The sequence below is a fragment of the Budorcas taxicolor genome, chromosome 2, assembly GCF_023091745.1.
Source record: "Budorcas taxicolor isolate Tak-1 chromosome 2, Takin1.1, whole genome shotgun sequence".
NCBI lineage: Eukaryota > Metazoa > Chordata > Mammalia > Artiodactyla > Bovidae > Budorcas > Budorcas taxicolor.
In genome coordinates, this window is record NC_068911.1 from 45,085,068 (window position 1) to 45,111,960 (window position 26,893).

The 26,893-nt window shown below is 39.8% G+C and overlaps 1 protein-coding gene across 1 annotated transcript in view; it reads right to left on the bottom strand.

Moving 5' to 3' along the window:
* Nucleotides 1–26,893, bottom strand: part of HERC2 (HECT and RLD domain containing E3 ubiquitin protein ligase 2) — a 243,661-nt gene that overhangs the window by 122,378 nt on the left and 94,390 nt on the right. The window contains exons 25-37 of the mRNA XM_052636055.1: nt 22,004–22,174; nt 21,536–21,639; nt 20,519–20,669; nt 15,644–15,858; nt 15,268–15,400; nt 15,043–15,170; nt 14,756–14,951; nt 11,774–11,907; nt 11,049–11,222; nt 10,834–10,970; nt 10,565–10,716; nt 9,719–9,910; nt 621–808 (exon numbers count right to left, since the gene is read on the bottom strand). Coding sequence (XP_052492015.1) covers nt 621–808; nt 9,719–9,910; nt 10,565–10,716; nt 10,834–10,970; nt 11,049–11,222; nt 11,774–11,907; nt 14,756–14,951; nt 15,043–15,170; nt 15,268–15,400; nt 15,644–15,858; nt 20,519–20,669; nt 21,536–21,639; nt 22,004–22,174 — 2,075 coding nt within the window. The remainder of the gene's footprint in view (nt 1–620; nt 809–9,718; nt 9,911–10,564; nt 10,717–10,833; nt 10,971–11,048; nt 11,223–11,773; nt 11,908–14,755; nt 14,952–15,042; nt 15,171–15,267; nt 15,401–15,643; nt 15,859–20,518; nt 20,670–21,535; nt 21,640–22,003; nt 22,175–26,893) is intronic.

The following is a 26,893-nucleotide window of genomic DNA, read 5'->3' on the forward strand; positions in this document are numbered from 1 at the left end:
GGTACGTGCTTAAGAGTGAAGCTGAGAAAACCTAGACATGACAAGAATGTTCCACATCACAGGAGGGTGCACACTGGCCTGGCTAGTCGTTCCAGTAATGGTGTAGAGCCCAGTCCCAACCTCTACTCAGGGAGACCCGACAGACACATGGGAGCAAGGTGCTGAGGGGAGAAGCGGAAAGATGGACGCTGCCCAAGCAGGGGCCTGTAGCTGCTGGGTCAGGATACCTAACTGGCACCTGGCTATCAGCTCACAGAGGCAGGGTCAGAGCTTTCACAACATGACTATTCAGATGCGGTTTACTCTTTCCTGCTTACCCTCACTCTTGCTCCAGGCTGAGCCTCAAGTCAAGCCTAGGCCTGGAGTGTCCCAAAACAAGCAGCTACTCCTCCAAGATATGGTCCTGTTCAAGGGCACTGGAGCAGGCTGCTGCCCTTCTCTACTGGTTCTGAGATTCTATCTGCCCACCCACGAATCGGTAACTACATCGCCTGTCAACCACACCTGTCTGTAGAGTGTAGGTATTTATTCCAGTCTCCACCCACTCATCGCATGCAGGTCAGGATGTGCAGAGGGTGACTAACGTGTGGCTAATGCATTTAACTCAAATCTCTAAGGACCTGATCACCCCATTTCCAGTCCACGCCTCTCATGACCCTGGTTCCAATCTTCATCATGGCGGCCAACTCTGGCCCTGAAACTGGCAGCTGTACCGGGGCTGTTTCCTTTCGTGTCTCTTCCAAAACTGTAGCAGAAGCTCCTCGGGCAGAAGCATTCATGTCTTCTTCAACATTATCACAACTAGGGCCTATCAGAGCATCAGAAAAAGCAGATGAACCAATAAGCAGTTAAGTATTAATGAAGATGATAATTTTAAATAATCTATAGTGTAGTTTTTACCAATACAACAAATACCATCAAAAATTTAATGATGACAACTAAGACTTTTAAAAGGTAAGGAGAGGACAAAATATATAAATATGTATTAGAAATATGTAGAGGATTTTAGAAACTCTCAGAAAAGATATTTACTCTATTTCCAGGAGTTATGATCCACTCCAAAAAGCAAAAATGATTACAGAGACACTCATTACTCGTATTTTTATTAGAACAGGAAAACAAATGATAACCATCTAAATGTTTAACACTGTGAGAAATTAACAATCTTTAATTATGGTAATGTGAAGAAAAGAGCTGATAAAGAACGCCTGATACTGCTGTCACCAGAAAAGCCTGTTTACAGGGTTGGCCCTCAGCTGGCCTTTGGGAACCTGGATTTCGTGAAGGCTCCCACCAGTCCTTAACTGCCAAGAAGCCATTCCTGTGCCTACACTGCACAAACAACATGGTCTCTGCTAAAATCTGCTTCTTTCTGGGGGGTCTGAAGCTTACTCAAGTGCCAGGCAGAAATGCCTACATGACCTGCCCCGTGAAAGCCCAGGGCACCAAGTCTCCATACTTTGCATGTAAAGACAACACTTCACATGTGTGGTCACAACTCTTTGCTAGGGGAACTAAGTGCACTCTGTGTTTCCACCAGGAGAGGATTTGCGTCCGGTCTCTCTCACACTTTACCTATGTGCCATGGCTGATTCTGCTTCCTACTCTTTCACTGTAACAAACTTTAGCCCAAAGTATGACTATATCTGGAATCTTGTGAGGCCTGCGAGCAAATTATTAAAACTGGAGGTGGTCTTGGGAACCCTGACACAGGGGTGGCAGCAACAGGATTTTCTAGAACAATGTGGACTCACCCAAATATTGCAAAACCATTGCCTGGTACAAGAGAAAATGAAGGAGTAGAACATGATGAAAATTTGGTCCCTGGCGGCCATGGAACCACTCACAGTTTAAAATAGAAGCTGAGCTGTAATCTGTGAGAAGTAAAATTTACCAATGTATTCGAAACAGGAAATGTAACCCCAGGAGCCAGCACCCTGGCCTGAGGGAGGGATATGCACACCCCTGGTAACCCTGGGGTTTTTGTTCTCTCTCTCTAGGACAGAAAAGGGCCCCAAACATTCCCAAAGATGGGCTTGGTTGGGTGAAAAATTTAAAGTTTGTGTTCTGCTCTCCTCCAAGAGGAGGAAAAAAAAAATTGTTCAATTCCCAGCTCAGGAGTAAAGCTTTAAATAAACTGGAAGGAAAATAGTCTTTTTCTCAACCTGGGAGTGCCTCTGTGAGGCCCAAAAAGGGGAGGGGGCTCCATCTAGCTGGTACCTCCCCAGGCAGCTATAATGCTAACACTGTAAACACTGAATTTGCTGCTAAGGGTTTGAATACATTTTGCAATAAGGAAAAAAGGAGAATCTTTTTTTAAGTGATTTGTATTTTGTGGCTATCGTATGTGGATATATACAGAAAAATTAATATAAAATATTGTATACTAATGATTTCTCATATGAAAGAGAATCACCTTGATTAGAGAAAGCAACAAAGATAGATATGTATTCATTGGACACAGCTCCCTGGCTTTTCACAGTCAGTACTGTTAACAGAGGAAGCCCCCAAAATTAATAGCTTGTGCTCTGACTTTTACCTATTGGAGTCTCTGGAAAAAAAGGGGAGACAACAAGAAAATAGAGGCAACTTTAGATGGTGATATATTTTTAAGATTTTTAAAAGCAATTTTTAGTTGCTAATGAGGTCCACGGATATCAGATGCCGACTCAGAGTCTGGTGCATATTTCTGAATGGGTCCTGTGGGCACAAAGACTAGCAAAATCGAACTGCTTAGGACAGCTTTGCTCTTTCATTTGGATTTAGAACACTGGCCCTGCAGTATCTAAAAATTTCAGCAAAGAACATTATAAATGAATCAGATTTACCAGACATGAAGGGACATTCTATACAAAACCAGCAGAAAACATACTCTTCTCAAGTGTTCACAGGGAACACCCTCCAGGAGAGGTAGTATTTTAGGTCACAGAATGATAAACTGAAATAAACTAAAATCATATAAATTATATTCTCTGATCACAGTGGAATGAAACTAGAAATTATAACAAAAGCTAGGAATGTCATAAGTATGTGAAGACTTAACAGGACAAAGAAAGAAAAACCACAACAAAAAGTAATACTTTGAAACAAATGAAAACAAAAACACAATGTAGCAAAGCTTAAGAGACGTAGCAAAGCTTAAGAGACGCAGCAAAAACAGTACTAAGGAGGAAATTCAAATCTATAAATGCATACTTAAGATCTCAAAACAACTAAACAACTTAACTATACCTGGAGGAACTAGAAAAATAAGAAGTAAGTAAGCCTAAAGGTAGCAGAAGGGAAATAACAGACATTAGAACAGAAATAAATAGAACAACAGAATCAACAAAAGCAGACTTTTTTTGAAAAATGTCAACAAAACTGACAAACTTTAAGCACATTAACCAAGAAAAATGAAGATACAAATAAATAAAACCAGAAACGAAAAGTGGGAAGATTGCTACTAATCCTACAGAAATAAAAAGAATTATGAGAGCACTACGAACTGAACACTAATAAATTATCTAACCTAGAGGAAATGGATAGATTCCTAGAAACACAGAATTACCTGACCTGACTCGAGTAGAATATGTGAACAGACCTAAAACAAGTAAAGACATTGAATCACTAATCAAAAACCTCTCAACAGACTGAGAGGCTTCCCTGGTTGGTCAGTGGAACAGAATCTGCCTGCCAACTCAGGAGACATGGGTTCAACTCCTGACCAGGAAAGATTCCACATGCCTCAGAACAATCAAGCCTGTGCACCACAACTTCTGTGCCTAGGGGCTGCTGCTGTTGAGCCCATGTGCCGCCACTACTGAAGACCACATGCCTAGGGCCTGTGCTCTGCAACTAGAAGTCCCCACACAGCAACTGGAGAGGAGCCCTTGCTACCCAGAACTAGAGAAAGGACCAAGCAGCAACAGAGACCAGCACAGCCAAAGGCAAATAAGACCTCTCAACAACAACTACAAAACCAGGACCATTCGGCTTACTAAGGAGGAAATTTAAGTCTATGAACGCATACTTAAGATCTCAAAACAACTGAACAACTTAACTATACCTGGAGGAACTAGAAAAGTAAGACCTAAGTAAACCTAAAGGTAGCAGAAAGGAAATAACAAACATCAGAACAGAGATAAACAGAACAACAGAATCAACAGTGAACAATATGCGATGGCTGGATGGCATCACATCCATTTCTTACATCACATACATCTCTTTTTACTGGTAAAGACTACCAAACACTAAAGAAGAACCAACACCAATTCTAACTCTTTCAAAGACAGAACAAGAGAGAACTACTCGCTAATTTACTCAATGAGGCCAGCATTACCCTGATAACAACAACAAAAATCTATAAAATATTGCTCAAAGAAATGAAAGAAGACCTAAACAAATATAAAATAATCTCATATTCACGGAATAAAAGACTTAATATTGTTAAGAGGGAAGTACTCTCCAAAAGTACCTACAGATTCAATACAATCCTTGAAAATTTCAATGGCCTTTTAGCAAACAGGGAAAAGCCAGACCTGGAAGTCATATGGAAATGCAAGGGACTAGAAATAACTAAAATAATCATGAGAAAGAAAAAGTTGAAAGACATACCTGTCAATTTTAAAACTTACCACAAAGCTTTTATCAGAGCGTTCAAAACAATGTGGGATTAGCGTAATGACACACATAGGACAACACAAACAAAACTGAGATTCTAGAAATAAACTTAAATAGCTACAGTCAAAATGATTTTTGACAGGGGTACTAAAAATTTGAGAATAGTCTTTCCAAAAAATGATATTGAAAAGACTGGATAACCAAAAAATTAATAAAGTGAACCCTCATCTCACATCATATTAAAAAAATCATCTTAAAGTGGATCATAAAACTAAATACAAGACTTAATGAAGAAAATGTAATGGGTAATCCTCATGATCTTGGATTTGGCAATGATTTCTTAGACATAACATCAAAAGCACAAGCAACAGAAGAATAATAATACTAATAGATAAATTAGACATTTTATAATTTCTGTAAACCAAAGGAAAACAAAATCCAGAATGAAAAAAAAATGTCCTCCAATCATATCACTGTTAACAGTCTAGTATACAGAATTTCAAAGGACCTCTACTACTCAACACACACAACTGAATTTTTAAATGAGCAAAGGACCTGAATAGACATTATCTCCTAGATATACAAATGGCCAAGAAGCATGGGTACAGAGACTAATGTCATTCACTATTGTTGTTGTTTGGCCACAAACAGCAACAAATAACTTAGACTTTACCAGTCTAAGTTATGTCTGCCTGTTTGTAACCCTACGGACTGTAGCATGCCAGGCTCCTCTATCCTCCACTATCTCCCAGAGTTTGCTCAAATTAATGTCCACTGAGTCAGTGATGCTATCTAACCATCTCATCCTCTACCGCCCTATCTCCTTTTGCCTTCAATCTTTCCCTGCATCAGGGTCTTTTCCAATGAGTTGGCTGGTTGCATCAGGTGGCCAAAGTATGAAGTTTCAGTATCAGTCCTTCAAATGAATATTCAGGGTTCATTTCCTTTAGGATTTACTGGTTTGATCTCCTTGCAGTCCAAGGGACTCTCCAGAGTCTTCTTCAGCACCACAGAATTTGAAAGCAACAATTCTTTGGCACTCAGCCTTCATTATGGTCCAACTCTCACATCTGTACATTATTACAGGAAGTTTGTTGGCAAAGTGACATTTCTGCTTTAAAATATGCTCTCTAGTTTTCTCATAGCTTTCCTTCCAAGGAGAAAGAATCTTCTAATTTAATGGCTACAGTCACCATTCACAGTGATTTTTGAGCCCAATAAAATTGATCACTGCTTCTACTTTTTCCCCTTCTATTTGCCATGAAGTGATAGGACCAGATGCCATGACCTTATTTTTTTTTTTAATGTTGAGTTTCAAGCCAGCTTTTTCCCTCTGCTCTTTCACCCTCATCAAGAGGCTCTTTAGTTCCTCTTCACTTCCTGCCATTAGAGCGGCATCATCTGTGTATCTGAGATTATTGATATTTCTCCCAGCAATCTTTGATTCCTCCAACTCAGTATTTCACATGATGTACTCTACAAGAAAGTTAAATAAGCAGAATGACAGCATACACAGCCTTGTCATACTCTTCTATCAATTTTGAACCAATCCATTGTTCCATGTCCACTTCTAACTTTTTCTTCTTGACACACTTACAGACTTCTCAGGAGAAAGGTAAGGTGGTTTGGTATTCCCATCTCTTTAAGAATTTGTCCACAGTCAAAGATTTTAGCAATGAAGCAGAATTGTTTTCTGGAACTCCCTTGCTCTCACCATGATCCAACGAATGTTGGCAATCTGATCTCTGCTTCCTCTGCCTCTTGAAACCCAGCTTGTACATATGGAAGTTCTTGGTTGAAGTCCTGGTAATGGACTTCCCTGGTGGCTCAGATAGTAAAGCGTGTGCCTACAATGCAGGAGACACAAGTTCAATCCCTGAGTCGGGAAGATCTCCTGGGGAAGGAAATGGCAACCCACTGAAGCCTGGTAGGCTACACTCAATCCATGGGGTTGCAAACAGTCGCACACAACTGAGCAACTTCACTTTGTTTCTTTCTTTCTTACCAATATGCAAAATGAGTGCAACAGTACAGTAGTTTGAATATCTGTTGGCATTGCTTCTTCTTTGGGATTGGAGTAAAAACTGACCTTTTCCAGTCCTGTGGCCATTGAATTTTCTAAATTTGCTGACACACTGACTGCAGCACTTTGACAACATCATCTTTTAGGAATTTACATAGCTCAGCTGGATTTCCATCACCTCCTCTTGTTTTGTTTATAGTAATGCTTCCTAAAGCCCACTTGACTTCACACACCAGGATGTATTGCTCCAGGTGAGTGAAAACACCATCCTGGTTATGCCAGTCACTAATACCTTCATTGTATACCTCTGTGTATTCATGCCACCTCTTCTTTCCAATCTCTTCTTCTGCTTCTGTTAAGTCCGTGTCCTTTCTGTCCTTTATCATACCCATCCTTGTATGAAATGTTCCTTTGATATATATCTCCAACTTTCTGGAAGAGATATGTCTTTTCCCATTCTGTTGCTTTCCTCCATTTCTTTGCACTGTTCATTTAATAAAGCCTTGCTAGTCTGTGGAACTCTGCATTCAGTTGGATGTATCTTTCCCTTTCTCCCTTGCCTTTCACTTCTTTTCACAGCTATTTGTAAAGCCTCCTCAGACAACCACCCTTCTGCATTTCTTTTTCTTTGGGATGGTTTTGGTCACTGCCTCCTGTACAATGTTATGTACCTCTGTTCATAGTTCTTCAGGCACTCTGTCTACCAGATCTAATCCCTCGAATCTACTTGTCACCACCACCATACAATCATTAAGGGATTTGATTTAGGTCATAACTGAATGGCCTAGTGGTTTTCCCTACTTTCTTCAATTTAAGCCTGAATTTTGCTTCACAGAACTCATGATCTGAGCCACAGTCAGCTCCGAGTCTTGTTTTTACTGACTGTATAGAGCTTCTCCATCTTGGCTACAAAGAACATAATCAATCTGATTTCAGTATTGACCATCTGATGATGTCCATGTGTGAAGTTGTCTCTTAGGTTGTTGGGAAAAGGGTGTTTATTATGACCAGTGTATTCTCTTGACAAAACTCCAAGGCCATATTTGCCTGTTATTCTCAGTATATCTTCACTTCCCGTTTTTGTGTTCCAATCCCCTATGGACATCACTTTTTGGTGTTAGTTCAAGAATGCGTCATCAGTTCAGTTCAGTCGCTCAGTCGTGTCCGACTCTTTGCGACCCCATGAATCACAGCAAGCCAGGCCTCCCTGTCCATCACTAACTCCCGGAGTTCACTCAGACTCACGTCCATCGAGTCCGTGATGCCATCCAGCCATCTCATCCTCTGTCGTCCCCTTCTCCTCCTGCCCCCAATCCCTCCCAGCATTAGGGTCTTTTCCAATGAGTCAACTCTTCACATCAGGTGGCCAAGGAGTTTCAGCTTCCACAGCAGTCCTTCCAAAGAACACCTAGGACTGATCTCCTTCAGAATGAACTGGTTGGATCTCCTTGCAGTCCAAGGGACTCTCAAGAGTCTTCTCCAACACCACAGGTCTTCACAAAACTGGTCAACTTCAGCTTCTTCAGCATCAGTGGTTGGGGCATAGACTTGAATTATTATTATGATGCTTAAAGGTTTGCCTTGGAAATGAATCAAGATCATTCTGTCGTTTTTGAGATTGTGCCCAAACACTGCGTTTCAGGCTCTTTCATAGCCTTCTATGAAGGCCACTTCATTTCTTTTAAGGGATTCTTGGCCACAATAGTAGACATAATGGTCACCTGATAAATTCACCCATTCCCATCCATTTTCGCTCACTGATTGCTAAGATGTCAATGTTCATTCTTGCCATCCCTTGCTTCACCACGTCCAACTTACCGTGATTCAAGGACCTAACATTCCAGGTTCCTATGCAATACTGTTCTTTACAGCATCGACTTTACTTTCACCACCAGACACTCCACACCTGAGCATTGTTTTCACTTCTCCCTAGGTGCTTCATTCTTTCTGGAGCTATTAGTAACTGCTTTCCTCTCTTCCCCAGGAGCATACTGGATACCTTCCAACTCTTTCTGGAGCTATTAGTAACTGCTTTCATCTCTTCCCCAGGAGCATACTGGATACCTTCCAACCTGGGGAGCTCATCTTCTGCTGTGTTATCTTTTTGCCTTTTCATACTGTCCATGGGGTTCTCCAGGCAAGAACACTGCCGTGGTTCCCTATTCCCTCCTCCAGTGGACCACATTCTGTCAGTACTCTTCACTGTGGCATTCTGGGTGGCCCTGCACAGCATGGCTCATCCCATCACTGAGTTATGCAAGACCCTTCACCACAAGGCTGAGATCCATGAAAGGACACTCAATATTAGAGAAGCATAAAATAAATCATAATGAAATTATCACTTCACACCAACTTGAGTAGCCTAAATTAAAAAAAAAATCAGAAAATAACTTGAGTTGGCAAGGACATGGAGAAGCTGCAACTCTTGGCCCACTGCGGGTGAAAATGTAAAATGATATAGTGCTGTGGAATAGTTTAGCAATTTCTCAGCAAGCTGAACATAGGAATACCATATAACCCTGCAATTCTACTCCTATGTATATAACAAAGGGACTGGTAACAAGTTTGCAAAGAAAAGCCTGTACACATATTTCCTAGCAATACTATTTAGCATGGCCAAAAGGTAGATATAAGCCAATATCCATCAAAGGATGAATAAAACACAGTATATTCATATAATATTTATTAGCCATAAAAAGAAATGAAGCACTGATATTAATGCATGCTAAATAAGCCAGATACAAAGGGCTGAAATTTGTTTGTATGATTTCATTTGTATGAAATATCCAAACAAGTAACTCCACAAAGATAGAAAGCAAATTTGCTACTGCCAATAATTAGGGGAGTGGGAAGTCAGGAGTCACTGGTAAATGGACATGTGTTTGCATTTCAGGTGATAAACAGTTATGGACAACAGCATTAATGCTTGCACAACATTGTGGATGTGATTACTGACAATGAATTATAAAATTACTTAGAATGGTAAATTTTATGTTATTTGTACTTATCCACCAAAAAAAAAAATTTTATAGAAAGAGAGATCAAGACAAACCATTGAATTTTCACAGGTGACTTAGGGCAATGCCAACCCACCAATGAGACGAAGTGCTGTCTGTGTAAGAGCAAGTGTGCCAGAATTCAGCAGAAGGCTCAGATTGTGGGCACCGTGCTGCAGGGTGAGCATACTGAGCATTACCAGGAGAAAGCGAGCTTGTGGGGTCGTCCCCAGGCTTGGTCCTGATGGGTTCTCATTTGTAATGGTTTGCAAGGGGACAGGCTGGATACCTAAAAGGCATTGGCACTCAAATAAGTTTCTTGTGCATTGATCCAAAAACATACACAAAGCAGAAAGCATTAGCAATTTTTTACGGTAACTCTGTCTTTTTCATCAGATATCCACAGAGTGTGGACATTGGGCAGTTCCATATTACTCTGCAATAATCATACCACCATCACTTCACATGTAGCTGTCTCCATCTATCTACAAAACTTGTAACTCTGCTCCTCTAAATATCCCTAGTGACTCACTCCTTTCATGTCAATTACAAAAGAGAGACTTCACTTGTCTTCCACAAAACCACTTCTCCCTCTTCTCTATAGATGCTTAAACCATTAAGGAGATTATGTACTAATAAAAAATACATTTTAAGGTATACTGTGTGATACACTTAAAAATGTTAAAATATAAAAGCTTTGTATTAGGATAGTACAATATTATATCTTCTGTCAAATTCTAAAGTTTAGAATATGAGAAAGTTTAAAGCAGCTTAGATTATCATTCTAATGTACAAAGTCATGAAAGTCTTCAAAGCAAAAATTAGCATTTCAGAGTTTCCAGAATATATAATTAAGAGACAAACTAAGAAATAATGCTGATATCATCATTAACATCAATAGCAATTTTAGTATAGCCTTTTAACCACCAGATTTTTAACTCACCAAGTTCTTTAAATTTGGCATTTGCATCTATCAAAACATTTCGAATATTCTGAACAGCCCAAGTATACAGCTTGCCAAAAGTTACTTCAAGCAGCATCCGATTAAAAGGTGGGATCAAATCAACATCCTTTAAACAATCGGTAAGCGGTTCCCTTCAAACAAAGATGAAGAATTTTACTCAGAATATTACCAGACTTTTAACTTCAATAAAACAATGCTCTGTTGTCACAGCTTCCCTTAATTAAGAAAAAAATATTATAAAGTTTTACCCTATATCAATCCCTTCTGGAATAAGTCTTTGCCATCCACAGAACATAGCATACTGCACAGATGGAAGTAAGAAATTTTTGGCTGCCAGTTTTAAAATTGTATCTATCCCTTCCAGGCGAACTTCTGCTCTCTCCAACTGCGAAAAAAATCAATACATACTGTTAAGTGTTTATGTATTATCCAAGACAGAGAAGAATGGTCTTAGCAAATTTACCTGTTTTAGTAGGCACTTTCTCATTTTTTCCACATCCACTGGCTCTTCTTTAAGGGCAAATTCAGCTATTGTACTGAGGAGTGCAGACTGAGGATACAAACCCTGAACATTCTGCTTCAACCATTTGTATTTGTGAACACCTGTAACTGTACTCAACAGTGGCTGCCATTTATCCTGACAAATGAAAACCATTTTCACCATCAGTTAACCTTATTCATATTAAGATGTGCTCTAAAACAATTACTCAAAGAAAATATAAATAAATGTCACTAGGTTTAAATTGGTAACATATTTTAAATTTAGGAACTAATGATAAAAACAATCATATAATAAACAGTCTTATAAATCAATGTATAATCTGTATACTTAGGTACTTTGGAATTGGCTAATTTGACAAAGTTAAATTATCATCCATGTTAACAGTTTTTGGAGCAAAGGATACATTCAATGAATGAGTGAATAAATGAATGAATGAGTAAAATGGTGAACAAATAATGACACAGTATACAGCTAAGAGTAAAAGAAAACACTCCTCCAGCTATTGATTTGACCAGGGCACCATAAGTCAAGTGCATTTAAGCATCACTGGGGCAGTTATTCATGCTGTTGGTAACTAGCATAGTCTCTACTCATATTCAAAAACAAAGCAATAATACTTGTAGATGCCCTTCCAGTGTGTTGTGCTTCTACATAGCCAGTCTTAGAATCACAAAAAAATACTTCACCTTGGGTGATTTAATTGTAATGGGTCTTTTGTCCACATTTATAGGACTGTGAGGCAAAATGCAAGCTTCTTCTAAATCACTCTCTCCATTTCCAATTTTTTCTTCTTCATCAGTAGATTCTGGCTTCTTAGGAACTATGTTTAAAAACACCATTCATTACAAAAATCCTTAAACATGATTTTACATTAAGAAATGTTTAAATTTGCGTGAAGGCAGAGGATATGAATATTGTTTTCAAAGAAACATGTAAATATCATTGTCAAGTGCTCAAATTACAAAAAGTAAGTTCAGTCGCTCAGTCGTGTCCGACTGTTTGCGACCCCATGAATCGCAGCACGCCAGGCCTCCCTGTCCATCACCAACTCCCGGAGTTCACTCAGATTCACATCCATCGAGTCAGTGATGCCATCCAGCCATCTCATCCTCTGTTGTCCCCTTCTCCCCCTATCCCCAATCCCTCCCAGCATCACTTTTCCAATGAGTCAACTCTTCGCATGAGGTGGCCAAAGTACTGGAGTTTCAGCTTTAGTATCATTCCTTCCAAAAAAATCCCAGGGCTGATCTCCTTGTGAATGGACTGGTTGGATCTCCTTGCAGTCCAAGGCATCCTCAACTATCATAATTATTCTCACATGACATTCAATGATAACTCCCTGCTACTGCATGTCAGGGACAGAAAGATAGTGACAATGTTACAATGGAGAGAAGCCCTAAAGAACGAGAAGCCCAGAGGCTGACAAACTTTTTCATGAAGGGACAGAGAGTGAATAGAGTGAATATTTTAGTCTTTGCAGGCTATTCAATCTACTGCAAATACTCTACTGCTGCAGCATGAAAGCAGCCAACTTTACTTGTGAATGCTGTTATTTAAACTTCACATAATTTTCATGTGTCACGTTCTTCTTTGTTTTTTATAAAATAACATAAATGGAAAACCCAGCATTAGCTCATGGGCAGTATACAGTAAATGGCAGGCTGCATTTGTCAACAGATCCTAATCTGCCCACTCTGAACTAGTATATTGGTTCTGTCACCAGGGTACAACTGAATCAATTAGATGCCTTTGGCTATGTTAGTCATTTTTTGTCTTTTGGCTATGTTTAGTCTTTTTTTTTTGGCTGTGCTGGGTCTTCATTGCAGCTCTTGGACTCTTTCTTGCCACGTGCAGGCTTCCACGAGTTGTAGTGCGTGCACTTTTTTTTGTGGAGCATAGGCCCTAGAATGTAGGGGCTCAGTTGCTGTGGCTCACGGGCTTAGCTTCCCCACAGCATGTGGAATCTCAGTTCCCTGACCAGGTATCAAACCTGCATCCCCTGTGTTGGGAGGCAGATTCTTAACCTCCTAGCCACCAAGGAAGTCCCTTAAGTTAGTCTTTTAAATGCGAGAAATTTCCGTTGAATTTGCAATTTAATATGTGGTGTTGCTTCTATACTTTTGGTACTCTTCAAGGCTTTTAGTCTAATTCTTCTACTTTATAATATAAATAACAGACAACACAATAAAACACTAACATACCACGTCTGTGTTGCTCAAACCCTGCAAATCCCCAAGAAAGGCCTGTATCACCTGCACTGGCCCTTCCCCAGCTCCTATGAATTGAGCTGTGAAACCTGGACACACCCTCACTGAGAAGAGTGTGCCTCAGGCATAGGACCACCTCAACCAGTGTGAACAGAGAGTTTGTGACTTACGTCAACTGTTCTACTCTGGATGGAGTCTGGGCAGCTGAAAGAAATCATGCAAGCCCCACATGGCCATGTGACTGACAGTCAACAACAACCCTGGACACCAAGGTTCAGGCAAGCATTCCTGACAGATAGCTTTATCACATGTCACTGCTGAGAGAACCAAGCAGGACTCTGTGGTTCACTAGAGGGAACACTGGAAGAAAGCCTGGGCCCGGTTTCCTCTGGAATTTCCTCCATGTGTCAATTTTTGCTAATCTTCCTCTGTCCTTTTTCACAGTAATAACCAAGAGTACAATAGCTCTTCTGAGCCCTGTAGTACCCTACCAGTGAATCATCAAAATCAGCACAGGACCAGTAATATTAATTATTTTAAAATTGCAAGTAAATATATAACCCACATTAAGACATTTTAAGAGGTGACCATGTGAGCTCAGAGTCCAGGGAGGCAACAGCCACATGGGGATGGGCCCGTTCTCCTTCCAGCTGAGATGCTATCTCCTGAGTCTCCAGGCCTCCTGGGTTAAAGGGGTCTCAGAAGTGCTCTTGCCCTATGTCCTAATTCAAAGCATTTCCAGGATCCAGATAAGCTATGGTCCAAGCCCAGGAACAATCAATTCAGGATGGCTTCTAAAATAGTCTTCCATCACATTATTGTTTGCAATATCCATCAAAAACTCACTAATTAATATTCCTTAAAAGGCTGATCTGGGCATAAATCAATATAATTCATAAGAGTATAATCAGATATCTTGGTAGGTTTGTTTATAATCACAAATGACCAAATTATAAAGTTTTTTTAATGTATTTTCACACAAATTTAGGTTAATACAAAAACTCTTTTTTCTATCCCTACACAGCTGCTTCCTGAAAATGGCAGTAACTCTTTTGGTTCCTTTTATAACAATCCTCCATGCTTCAGAATATTCAATATTTCCAAATAAAGACATTTATTCACAAGAATGGCAAGAGTAATTGCCACCGGAAAGATTAAATCTTTCCATATCTCATTACCAGGACAACTGATTTAAAAAACACTTCACCGTCCCCATCAATTTAATAAAGTTCACAGTATTTTTCAGCATCAGTGTACTAGTTACCAAATCACAACACATTCAGTCCCAAAGCTGCAACATTATCTCATGTCTTGGTAAAATAAGCAGTATTTGTATACTTAATCATAAATACACATAAAAGCATTATAGCAGTTGTGAAAATGCCCATGTGGTGAGCAACAGCCAACAGACAGGAGGGGGACACAGGTGAAAGCATCCCCCTACACCCTTTACCTTCTTACCTCTCTTCTTCCTTCGTTCTCGAATTATCTTCTGAGCTATCCTCTTCCAACGGGGCAAAGAACTTAACAGTTTAAATTTGGACATTATAGAGAGGTCATTACAAACTGCAGGTCTCAGTTCATTAAAGAGGAACCTCAATCGTTCAATGACTGGGGCACAGACCTCCTTGTAAGAACGGCCCTGTTCTTGATGAGTCTACAAAGTTAAATACGAAAGGACAACTTAACAACAATACCCCACCAACTGTCCACAAAGCACAGAAGAAAGAGAATCAAAATCTACTTACCTTAATGAGTGAGCATTTTGCTTGATAAACAACTCTACAAACATCCACCACTGATTTAGGCAATGTTCTATGCTTTACTTGCTCAATACCAAGCGTACCTGCATGAACTAAAGATAATGCCACGTGACCTGTGAAAGATATTTAAGATAAAGTGAAGATTAGTTATGACTGTGAAATATGTCAGTTGAAAGATCTATAGTACAGCTAAAATACTGAGATTCGTACCTAAATCTTCATGTTTTAAGAGGCAACATAACAGTAAGCGGCCAACTTCCTCCACAGGATGCTCAGGGGGAAAGGTGATGGGTGTGGTCAAGTGGCACTGCCTACAGTATCTTTCAATCTGACACAGAAAGTCCTGCAACAGAAACAGCTGGAGGTAACTTCAGAGCCAACCTTGCAACATCGTCATAAATTCTAAGTGCTGCAACTTCTGATGCACTTGTGATCAGCGATGCTTCTAAAACTTCACTGGACACCGAAGTGAACCAAGCCTCTTAAGAGCCCTCCAAATAAGATGCCAACAAAGTCTGTGCTAAGCTCTTCACAAGTCAAAGTCCTAAGGTAAACAGAAGGCACAGTGTGGGAAGGCCTCACTCACCTTCACATTGTGATCCTGAATGTTATTGTCAGCGATGGCTTGCAGGAATGCCTGGGCATGGTCCCCCAGGGCCTGTCTGTGGGAGCAGAGCCGGGACTTGCTGGCAGGAGTGCCCCCAGGAGAGCTACAGTGGTCCTCATCTTTCTCCTCATTGTAGCTGTAGTGGATCTGGCTAGTCTGCAGGCCACCGGAGAAGATGGATGACTGAAGCCACTCTAGAGAGTGCATATACAAATGTTAAAACAAAATCTGAGTGCACCATTCAGAAATAAACGCTAGAGGAAAAAGAAAACTAAGTACTTCATTTAGGAGGTAAAATTCAGGATCACTCATATGAAAGTCTCATCTAACATATTTACATAGAATGGCTTATAATTCCTATGTCTACCTGAAAAAAGGTAACACCTTCCAGTTACTCAACACATCTTAAGTATGGAATCAGAACCCAAAATAATAGTTCCAGTCCAACATTTACTGGCTACCTGCTCAAGTACAGAGCTGTCCAGTTTCACAGCTGCCATGTGAACTGAGTCTGTTTCTAACAGGGAAAAGAAAATGAGACACCACTTACACAAGTAATCCCCAACTTCAGCTGGCATAACTATACGCTACAAAGTCTATAGTGGCAATGTGCAGAAGCAAACACCCCATTATTTGAAGGGCTGATACAGAATTTTTTTATGATCTGGATGAAGACCATGACACTGAGCATCCAGGTAGGAGAACAGCACATGTGAAAGGTTCCAAGAGAAAAACATGTTCAGGGTAATACATCTCCCTAAAGCATTAATCAAAAGACTAGTTCCAAATTGGGAAAGGAGTACGTCAAGGCTGTATACTGTCACCCTGCTTATTTAACTTATATACAGAGCACATCATGCAAAATGCCAAGCTGGATGAACCACAAGCTGGAATCAAGATTGCCGGGAGAAATATCAATAACCTCAGATACGCAGATGACACCACCCTTATGGCAGAAAGTGAAGAGGAAATAAAGAGCCCCTTGAGTAAAGTGAAAGAGTAGAATGAAAAAGCTGGCTTAAACTCAACATTCAAATAACAAAGATCATGGAATCTGGTCCCATCACGTCATGGCAAATAGATGGGGAAACAATGGAAACAGTGACAGACTATTTCGGGGGACTCCAAAATCACTGCAGATGGTGACTTGCAGCCATGAAATTGTAAGACGCTTGCTCCTTAGAAGAAAAGCTACGACCAACCTAGACAGCATATTAAAAAGCAGTTTGTGATTAATTTGTTGACAAAGGCCCATCTATTCAAAGCTATGGCTTTTCCAGTAGTCATGTGTGGATGTAAGAGTTGGACCATAAACAAAGCTGAGCATCAAAGAATTGATGCTTTTGAACTGTGGTGTTGGAGAAGACTCTTGAGAGCCCCTTAGACTGCAAGGAGCTCAAATCAATCAATCCTGAAGGAAATTAGTTCCGAATATTCATTGGAAGGACCGATGCTGAAGCTGAAGCTCTAATACTCTGGCCACCTGATGCAAAGAACTGACTCACTGGAAAAGACCCTGATGCTGGGAAAAACTGAAGGCAGGAGGAGAAGGGGCAACAGAGGATGAGATGGTTGGATGGCATCACCAACTTAATGGACATGAGCTAGAGCAAGCTCTGGGAGTTGGTGATGGACAAGAAAGCCTGGCATGCTGCAGTCCATGGGGTCGCAAAGAGTCGGACACAACTGAGTGACTGTACTGAGAGCATTAATCAAATAATAATAATGAGAGACTACTGAACATAAAAGACAAGAACTTAAGTAAGGGATGGATGCTTGGAAACCTGAGATCCAGTATGCTGTAAAGGAGACCTGTGTGATGCACAGGCCAAGCACCATAAGAGCAAGTCCTCTACCAGTGCCAATGGGAATACTCATATAACTGCTATGATGACTAAACTGAGATTCACCTAAAAGAATCAGCTTTTGTAACTCCAGATTTTTTTTTGTCAGTAACTTGTGCTATCAGAGTATTTCTCCAAAACCCAAGCATTCAAATCTGGGTTCACTCAATGTTCTTTTACTGGAAACTTAGATATGCAAGTGTTCAGCGCATTCTCCGAAGTGCCACATTAATTCTTCCAAAACACAATTGTGACCAGACCTTCCCTGAACCTCTCCATTTAGAACTCCCTCTTGTCTCTCTGCTCCAGTGGTGGCTTCTGATGTGCTAGAATGGAAAGACTCCCACACCACAAGCCCACAGTACCTACTGCTCCCCTCTACTCTGACACCTTGCAGCTCCTAGCTGATTTGGGAGAAGACAAGATAACCATCTTAGACGCTCTGGGGCAGCAAAGTGTACAGCACCTGCATCAAAGGTTTGTCCAGAAGGCAGGATGAGTAGGCACCATGGCAATCCTTGCCCACTAGCTTTCTCCCCAACCCTCTACACGCACCAGCCCAAAGCTGATTTTCTCAGTGTTGCCCTCACACACCTAGTCTGCTGAGACTCCAATTTCACGATAGTTCCACCTCCATGAAATCTTTCCCTCCACCCACTCCTCACCTCCCAAACCACTTATAAATGATTCCATTTTATCTTCTACCACCATCCAACCTGACCTGTTTATGATGTCTAGGTACAGGAAGTTACTAAGGGCAGCTGCTGCTGCTGCTGCTAAGTTGCTTCAGTCACGTCCAACTCTGTGCGACCCCATAGACAGCAGCCCACCAGGCTCCTCTGTCCCCAGGATTCTCCAGGCAAGAATACTGGAGTGGGTTGCCATTTCCTTCTCCAAACTAAGGGCTGCTGCTGCTGCTAAGTTACTTCAGTCGTGTCCGACTCTGTGTGACCCCATAGACGGCAGCCCACCAGGCTCCCCCGTCCCTGGGATTCTCCAGGCAAGAACACTGGAGTGTGCCGGGAGCCACCACGGGAGATCCCACCCATGACAAAGTTCATATGGAAGAGGACTGTTAAGCAAGGCTTCAGAACTCAAGGGGCTCCCTAGGCTTTCTCGAGCATCTACCCCAAAACCAGAATCTGTCTGTTTTACTATTTCATGACTTTTATCGACTCCTCTGACATTAACAGGGGGCTAGGGCTATAGCTAATAAGTCTTTTGGACATGAGAGGAATATTTCAAATCAAACCCCCTCTGTTAGCATTCTAGCTTGCTCGGCAGGTATATCCAGACTCTTACAGCTATGCATGTGATTATTTACAGCCTCCCAACTGTGAGAGGCACGGAAAGCCTAAAACATAGAGCCTTTGAAAGAGTTAAAAGTTATTAGAGTAGTGCTAGTGCTGGTGTAGGATTTCATTATTGGGCCAATGCTTGTTGTTAAGTTCCCATATCTCTTATCCACTGTGCACCTGGGAATGCATTAGTTAACATAGTGAGAATACAAGAAAAATAAGTATAGCCTTGAATTTAACCATATCAGACTTTTGAGCTAATTGGTTCTTTCTTGTAACTCACTGCACCCTTGCTCTGTGAAAAACGTAACTCTGTTTGGTATTTTCTGAGACTGACATAGATTAGAAACATAAAGAAAAAACACTTTGAGGGAAAGTAAGTTTTCTGGTTGAGCAGCCTTTATCAAAAGAGGGTCATAAAATGTTCACAGGCCTCCAAGGCCAGAAGATACTGTACACAACATCATTTGTGAAAAAGGTATGCAGAAAAATCCTGGTTTTGGTAAGGGCAAAACTGCTGGAATGTTTGGGCTGACTCTGTATGACCATGCATCTTTCATTTCCCTCTATGTATAAGGCAAGGTATAAAAGTACCTTTTGAAAAATAAAGCTTTTGGGCCTCGCTCACCAAAGCAGCTTGGTCACCCAGTGTTTTTTCTCCTATCTTTTTTCTCTCTCCCTCTCTCCTTCTCCCTCTTTTTTTCAGGCTGATCCCTTGGAGCATAGGGGCTCCCTGCATTCACTTATCTGCCCGGATTTCTAAGACCTGAACGGGAAGATGTTCTGCGTCTTCTCTCCCTCGGGAGACCGGGAGGGCACCTGTGGCCTCCGTGAACAGGGCAAACTTCTTGTCTTGAAGTTTTATTGTAAACCAAGGAATATCAGCCTCTTTCTCGCCTCTATTTTCTTATCTACAACATTCTTATCTATCTCTCTCTCTAAATCAATCGCAATCACCGACACCATTCCTCCTTCAGGTTTCCCTGGATCCTGCGGGGGCTGGACCCCGGTGGGAGTGGGTTGCCATTTCCTTCTCCAATAAATGAAAGTGAAAAGTGAAAGCGAAGTTGCCCAGTCATGTCCGACTCTTTGCGACCCCATGGACCAGAGCCTACCAGGCTCCTCTGTCCATGGGATTTTCCAGGCAAGAGCAGGGTGCATCTAATTCTATACCTGCTTACATCCTCAGTGCCTAACATGGTAACTTCCATGAGAAATTACTCAAGAGATATGCACTGGATAGTCAATGGAGAAATACACAAATATGTGAAGAGTCATTCAAATGTATCATATGGGATATGGAGCAAATGTAATACTCTAGGTGGTTACGAACGTTGCCATTCCAAAATACACTGGATTGGAGTCTGGTAAAAACACAATCCTCAAACAGAACACTGTCCCAAGGAATCATCAATGCACAACATGTAGATTTCTAGGCAGCAGGGAGCTGAGCCAATCTGTTAGAGGGTGTGGAAGTGAGACCACACATAGGCTCAACCTTCCTACACACCTGTCAGCTTGCTTCCTTTGATGCCACAGATCACACAAATGAAAGCCACTCACAGCTATTTCTATGAACTGGTTTAGTCTCACTATCCTTACATTTCCTCATCAACAACTGTGCTCATTCTTCTTCACTATCCTTAACGGCATTTACAGCTCCAGCTAAACTAACCTGCTAATCTGTTAACAGAAAACAAAATTTTTCTTACTGGCACATTCGACCTCAACTGGAGACAGTGGTGTGCTCATAGCTAAATAGGAAGCGTGTAATCCAAGGAGCAGGCCCAGATTCCTTTCAGTGTCTATAAGAGGTGAAGACAGACTTCCCAAATCTGGTATGGTAACAACTTCTTGGTCAGGCTGGGAAAGATAAATTTCATTATCAGTATGAAATGAAAATAGAGTTAATTAACAACATTCAATCAAGAATTCCAACAGCTTTTATCCTTAAACAAGATATACTGCCATAATAAAGACTATGTCCTATAATAGTGAGCTCAGGCCGCCCCACAATAACAGAAGATTTTAATAACTGAGAGCAGACAGTACGCATAGGTCTACTGGTAGACAATCCAAAGCAATGATAAACGACTTAACTAGAAAATTCCTGAGGAAGTCAGACAGAAGGTAAAACAGAAAGGGTTCAAATGAAAATAATCTTAAACGCTGCCAGTCATGTGACAACTTATAAACAAAATTAATTTTTCCCTTCATAAGATCCTTTGAACATTACCCTTGAGGCATAAATTAATACATTTGGTCACTTCTATTCCACATCTGGAAAGTCAACCTCAACATATAAATCCCAATGCTTATGAATATATAGAATGGGCATATTTCTATTCTAAAACACTATGCTATGAAATAGCTACTCCCCAAAAATACCTATTAAGATGGTAAGTCCTTCCAAATTTCTACACAGAATTACAATAAAATTGTAAAGATAAAAAGTTAACTTTTTTGTGTTTGTGTGTGGATCAGGGTTTGTATTTCTTACAAATTAACAATTTTAAAATAGTTTTTCAAGATCAGTACATCATAAATCTTAACAGGAATAAATGCAAATTGGCTTATTAAAAAAAATCTCTACAAGATCTTTGCTTTTCATTTAATGACCCCTTCCTCCAAAGATCCAGCTATCAATACTTCAGGGTAAAAACTTATCAGAAATATCCAGAGAGGGTCCCCACTGATGTCCACCTTGCTCACCACACACACAGCCTCACCTCCAGATACTGACCAACACAGAAAGCATGCATTGATTCCCGTGTGTCTTCAAACTGCAAAGCAGCTTCCAAAGCCACCACTGGGTCTTCCCCTACAAACTGAGCTGAAATAAAACAGGCAAAAGTAACATGACTTCAGTACAGTTTGCCTAGCCATTTATTATACAAACAGGAAATAGACTGTGCAGGTTAACTCCAAAGTAATATGATCTCTCACCCTCTGCCAGGGCTGTCTGAGTCAACTCAGAACCTGGAACAAGTTCCAACAAGTGTTGGAACAAAAACTGCATAATTATAAGAAATTCTTTAAATATGTCTGAATTTGCTGTGATAGAAAGTCACTGATAGACTAAAATGTATGAGACCTGGAGCAGTTACTAAACTGATCATTTTAAACCAAATTAGACAGTCTACTTAAAATGACACATTCACAACCTTTATCCATAAAGTAAAAAAGCAACGCCTTACCAAGAATACTATTTCCTGTTAATGACTGCGTCTGGAAGTCCTTTATATCATACACTTTTCCATCAATCACAGTCCAGAAGCCTCCATCTTTATTGTGGTTCTCTAAATCAGCTTTGCGTATAAGTGTTACTTCCTCATTATTTCTACAGTTCTGACCTGTAAAAAATGACTCTGTGTATACAGAAACCAAAATCAATGAATCAATAGATCAATAGATAAAAGGACTAGAACAAATTGTGTGAAAGAACTACAAGGTGAAATAGACAAATCCACAAACACAATAAGAAATTAACATACATCTTACTATAACTACCACCACAAACAAAAATTCAATAAGGATACAGAAAAATTTGAAAACAAAAACACAATGTGATAGGATGAATAGTAAGTCTGGCCATATATCAAGCATCAAGCAAACTTGAAAATTTTCAAATAAGTCAAGTTACAGAGCATGTAAAATGACTACAATGCAGTTAAGTTAAAAACAGCTAAGGGAATTCCCTGGTAATCCAGTGGTTAGGACTCTGTATGTTCACTGTCAAGGCCCTGGGTTCAATCCCTGGTCAGGGAACTAAGATCCTGTAAGCTGTATGGTGTGGCAATAAATAAATAAATAAATAAAACAAGTAACAAAAAATTAAAATCCCTACATTTGAAATTATGCTGTCATTATATCTAAGTCATCCAAAATTCCCAGGAAAAAAATGACTGTGGGAATCAGAAAACTGAAACAAACAATAATGAAAACACTGCAAATCAACACTTGTGACATATAGCTAAGTATATTTTTGAAGCCATTTCTATCTTTAAATGTACATATTAGGAAAAAATAAAAGCTAAAAAGTTAATAAACATAAAACCAATAAAATTCAATGAGTTAATAATGGTGCTTCAAAAGAAAGAGAAAACTTCATTAGTCACCTTTGGAAGCATTAGGACTCCACTTACTATTACAAAACGCGGTTAAGGTTGGCTGGGGGTGATGGTGAATCGTGCTAGGATCGTGTCTTTCCTGTGCAAATTGTGCCCCGTGCTACCAGTTGAGGGCAAGCTTGCTAGAGGACTGTACAGCGGACACACTATAGAAACCCCCTGGTCCATGTGACAGAACTGAATGGGGGCCACCCAGCACCACGGGCGAAACAGAAAGCACACAGCACAACCTCAGCAACACTCCGACCCGACAAAATGGAAACCAAATCTGAGCAAACCTATCAGCAGTTCATAAAAAATATCACTGACAAAAGATGTTACAACTTGAAAAGGAAAATGCAATAAACCAAGTTCAGAAAATGTGAAATTCTCCAGAACAAACAGCCTACTTCTTTAGAAAACAAACAAACAAAAAATAAACAGTACAACCAAAGCAAGGGAGGAGAGCCTGGAGATATGCTGTTGGGTAAAAAAAACAAGTATATATGACCTTGACTATAGAGGACCTGTCTACATCCTGATTCAACATAACCACTAATAAAAAGAGTAATGAATCTGTTTATCTTAGAACAATGAGACTGTGGTTTCATTCTCCCAAAAAAGTTTTTATCATTAACAGTAATCTTTAAAGACAGAAATTTGTTTTAAAATAATACAATCAATCAGATAAAAAGCATAGGAGAGCTTGGGGAATGTGAGTAATTTTTTTTTGGCCATGCCATGCAGCATGTAGGATCTTAGTTTCTGACTAGGGATTGAATCTGTGCCCCTGCAGTGGAAGCTTCGAGTCCTGACCACTGGCCTGCCTGGGAAGTCCTTGGGAAGGTAAATACCTGACTGTACATTCATTATATTATTTCCTCTACTTTCATCTGTTGGAACATTTTCATAATAAACATTATAAAAATATCACTATGCTAACTAGCATAATTTCTCAAAAAGTTAGAAAATTTTCCGATTAAACCCTAAGGGGGGAAAAAAAAAAAAGTAAAGAACAGTGTAGTACCAGCACAATGACATTTAGAGCAACAGAACAGAAGAACCCAGAAATAAATCTTCACAATATAAAGGCAAATAATTATTATTATTTTTTTACAAGAACAGCAAGACCATTCAATGGAAAAAGGACAGTCTTCAACAAACGGTGCTGCAAAAACTGAATATTCAAATGCAGATAAATCAAGTTGGACCTGTACCTATCACCATACACAAAAATTGACTCAAAATAGATTAAAAACCTAAACAGAAGAGCTAAAACTATAAATAAAACTCTTAGAAAAAAACATAGGAGGAAAGCTTCATAAAACTTCATAAGGATCTGTCAATCGTATTTTTGGACAAGACACCAAAAGTACAGAAAACCTTCATTTAAAAAAAAAAAATCAAAGGACGCTATCAATAGAATGAAAAGGCAACTCACAGAATGAGAAAATATTTGCAAGTCATATATTCTCAGAACATGTAACAAACTTCTTCAACTCAACAATGACAACAAGAAACTTGATTTAAAAGGAGGAAAAATACTTGAAAAGACATTTCTCCAAAGATACGTACATGGTCAACAGGCTCATAAACAGATGCACACCACCACTAATCATTAGGGAAACCAAATCAAAACTACAGTGTAATACGACTTGATCCTAATAGGATGGCTACTTGTTTTTTTTTAACTTTTTATTTTGTATTGGGGTATAGTCAATTAACAATGCTGTGATAGTTTCAGATGAACAGTGAAGGACTCAGCCAAACATATCCACTCTCCCCAAAACTTCCCTCTCATCCAGGCTGCCAAGTAACATTGAACAAAGTTCCACATACTATACAATAGGTCCTTGTTGTTTATCCATTTTAAATATAGCAGTGTGTACACGTTCATCCCAAATTCATTTAACTATCTCATTCCCCATCCTTCCCTCAGCAATCTTAAGTTTGTTCTCTAAGACCATTGAGTCTCTTTTATAAGTAATTTCATTTGTATCATTTCTTTTTAGATTTCACATATATGGGCTGTCATATGACATTTCTCCTGTCTGTCTTACTTCACTCAGTATGACAATCTCCAGGTAGGATGGCTATTATTTAAAAAAAAAATAACAAGTGTTGGCCAAGTATGTGGAAAAATCAGAACTGTTTCTTTGTGCATTGCCTGTGGGAACTTCAAATGGCATAGCTACTGTGGAAAACAGAATGGCAATTCCTTAAGAAATTAAAAATGGAATTATCAAGTGCACTGGTGCTCAGTCACTCAGTTGTGTCCAACTCTTTGACCCCATGGACTGCAGCCTGCCAAGCTCTTCTGTCTAGGGAATTGTCCAAGCAGGAATTCTGAACCGACTTTTGGCTGTATACGCAAAAGAAGTGAAAGCAGGGACTCAGACATCTACACAGCCATATTCACAGCAGCATTAATCACAACAGCCAAAAGGTGGGAACTAACAGATGAATGTTACATCTGTTATAGACAAAGGAGACGTGAGATATACATACACACAATATACACACCTAAATACGCGATAAAATACCACTCAGTCATAAAAAAGAATGAAATTTGCCATCTGCAACATGAATAGAAAAACCTGTATAATCATCAAGAAATGCAGAAAAAAGTATTTGAGGAAATTTAATGTCCATTCAGAAACCAAAGGAAACATTCTTAATATTTTAAGGTATCTACAAAGGAAAAACAACAACAAATATACTTTGGGTAGTTTTTCCTCTGCTCCTAGGAGCAAGACAAGAGTGCCCATTTTCACCATTTCTATTGCACAGCGCACTAGAGGTGCCAGCAGGTATAGTATGGTCTGGCAGGAAGCTCACACTCAGAAGCAGACACAGGCAGAGAGTCACTGATTTAGTCAAAGGTTGTTCTCCAGAGGAGAGACCACAACAGTCCTTCCACCCAAGAGTGCTGGCACAACGAACCTACAGACAAAACGCCTATGGAAAAAAACGGCATATGATCTCTAGGCATGGAGGTGGAACAGTGAGTACTTCCCACTTCCTAGAGATGAAGACCAGTACAATCACTGTGGAAATCTGGCATTCTGTACTAAAGCACACCTTACAAACCACCAAGAAACAGACAAACATTTAAGCAATTCATTTGTTATGGGTCACATGCCTATCTGATAAAACGATCAACAGAAGCAGGGAAACAGCAAGCACAAAAGCCCAGAGAAACCTTTCAGTAAGACAAAGACAGTGTTTGGGAAGGTCCTGCTTAATAAATGGTTTCCGCTGTGATCAGTCTCAAAGTTGATTTTGGTAATTTTATGTCTATGTTACACTTCACAATAAAAAAATGTCTTATAAAAACTATGTCTGAACTGCTGATCAAATTATAAGCTCTCAACCATATAGGGTAAACAGACAAAAATCAAAAATGACCATTTAAGTTCACCGAAGTAGATGAATTGTGTTGAAAATATTAGCTATAATAAAGAAATAAAAAATAATGTTCAATATCCTAAGGCTAGTTATTTTCCTCAGGACACTTGTTACTTTTTGTGTTAAGTAATACCTATAAAAATGACAGTCTACAATGGGACAAAGGCCTACCTTGCTTCAGCTTTCCTAGAAAATGAAAGGTAAAGCACTATTAATTCTGTAAGTCCAGAAGTCATAATGCTTAGACTTAGATTCAAAAGTGTCAAAGTTCAAAACTTTGAAAAGATAAGTTTCATTTCAATTTGGTAAGCACTAGAGACAGAAAGGATGGGAAGTGCCCAGTAGACTATGGAAATTCCATAACTCATTAACATCACATAAGGCCACTGAGTTTAAGAAAGCCTTCCCATATCAATGTCTGCCTCCAAAGCAGGATCATAACTAATCACTTCAACTATATCTTCTGGAGACAATTCCCAAGAAAGGATTTTCCAGAATGCTCTAAGATAATCCAATTCAGGATGTAACAACCATTACTAACAAATTTTTCTTAAATATAACCCAAAACTA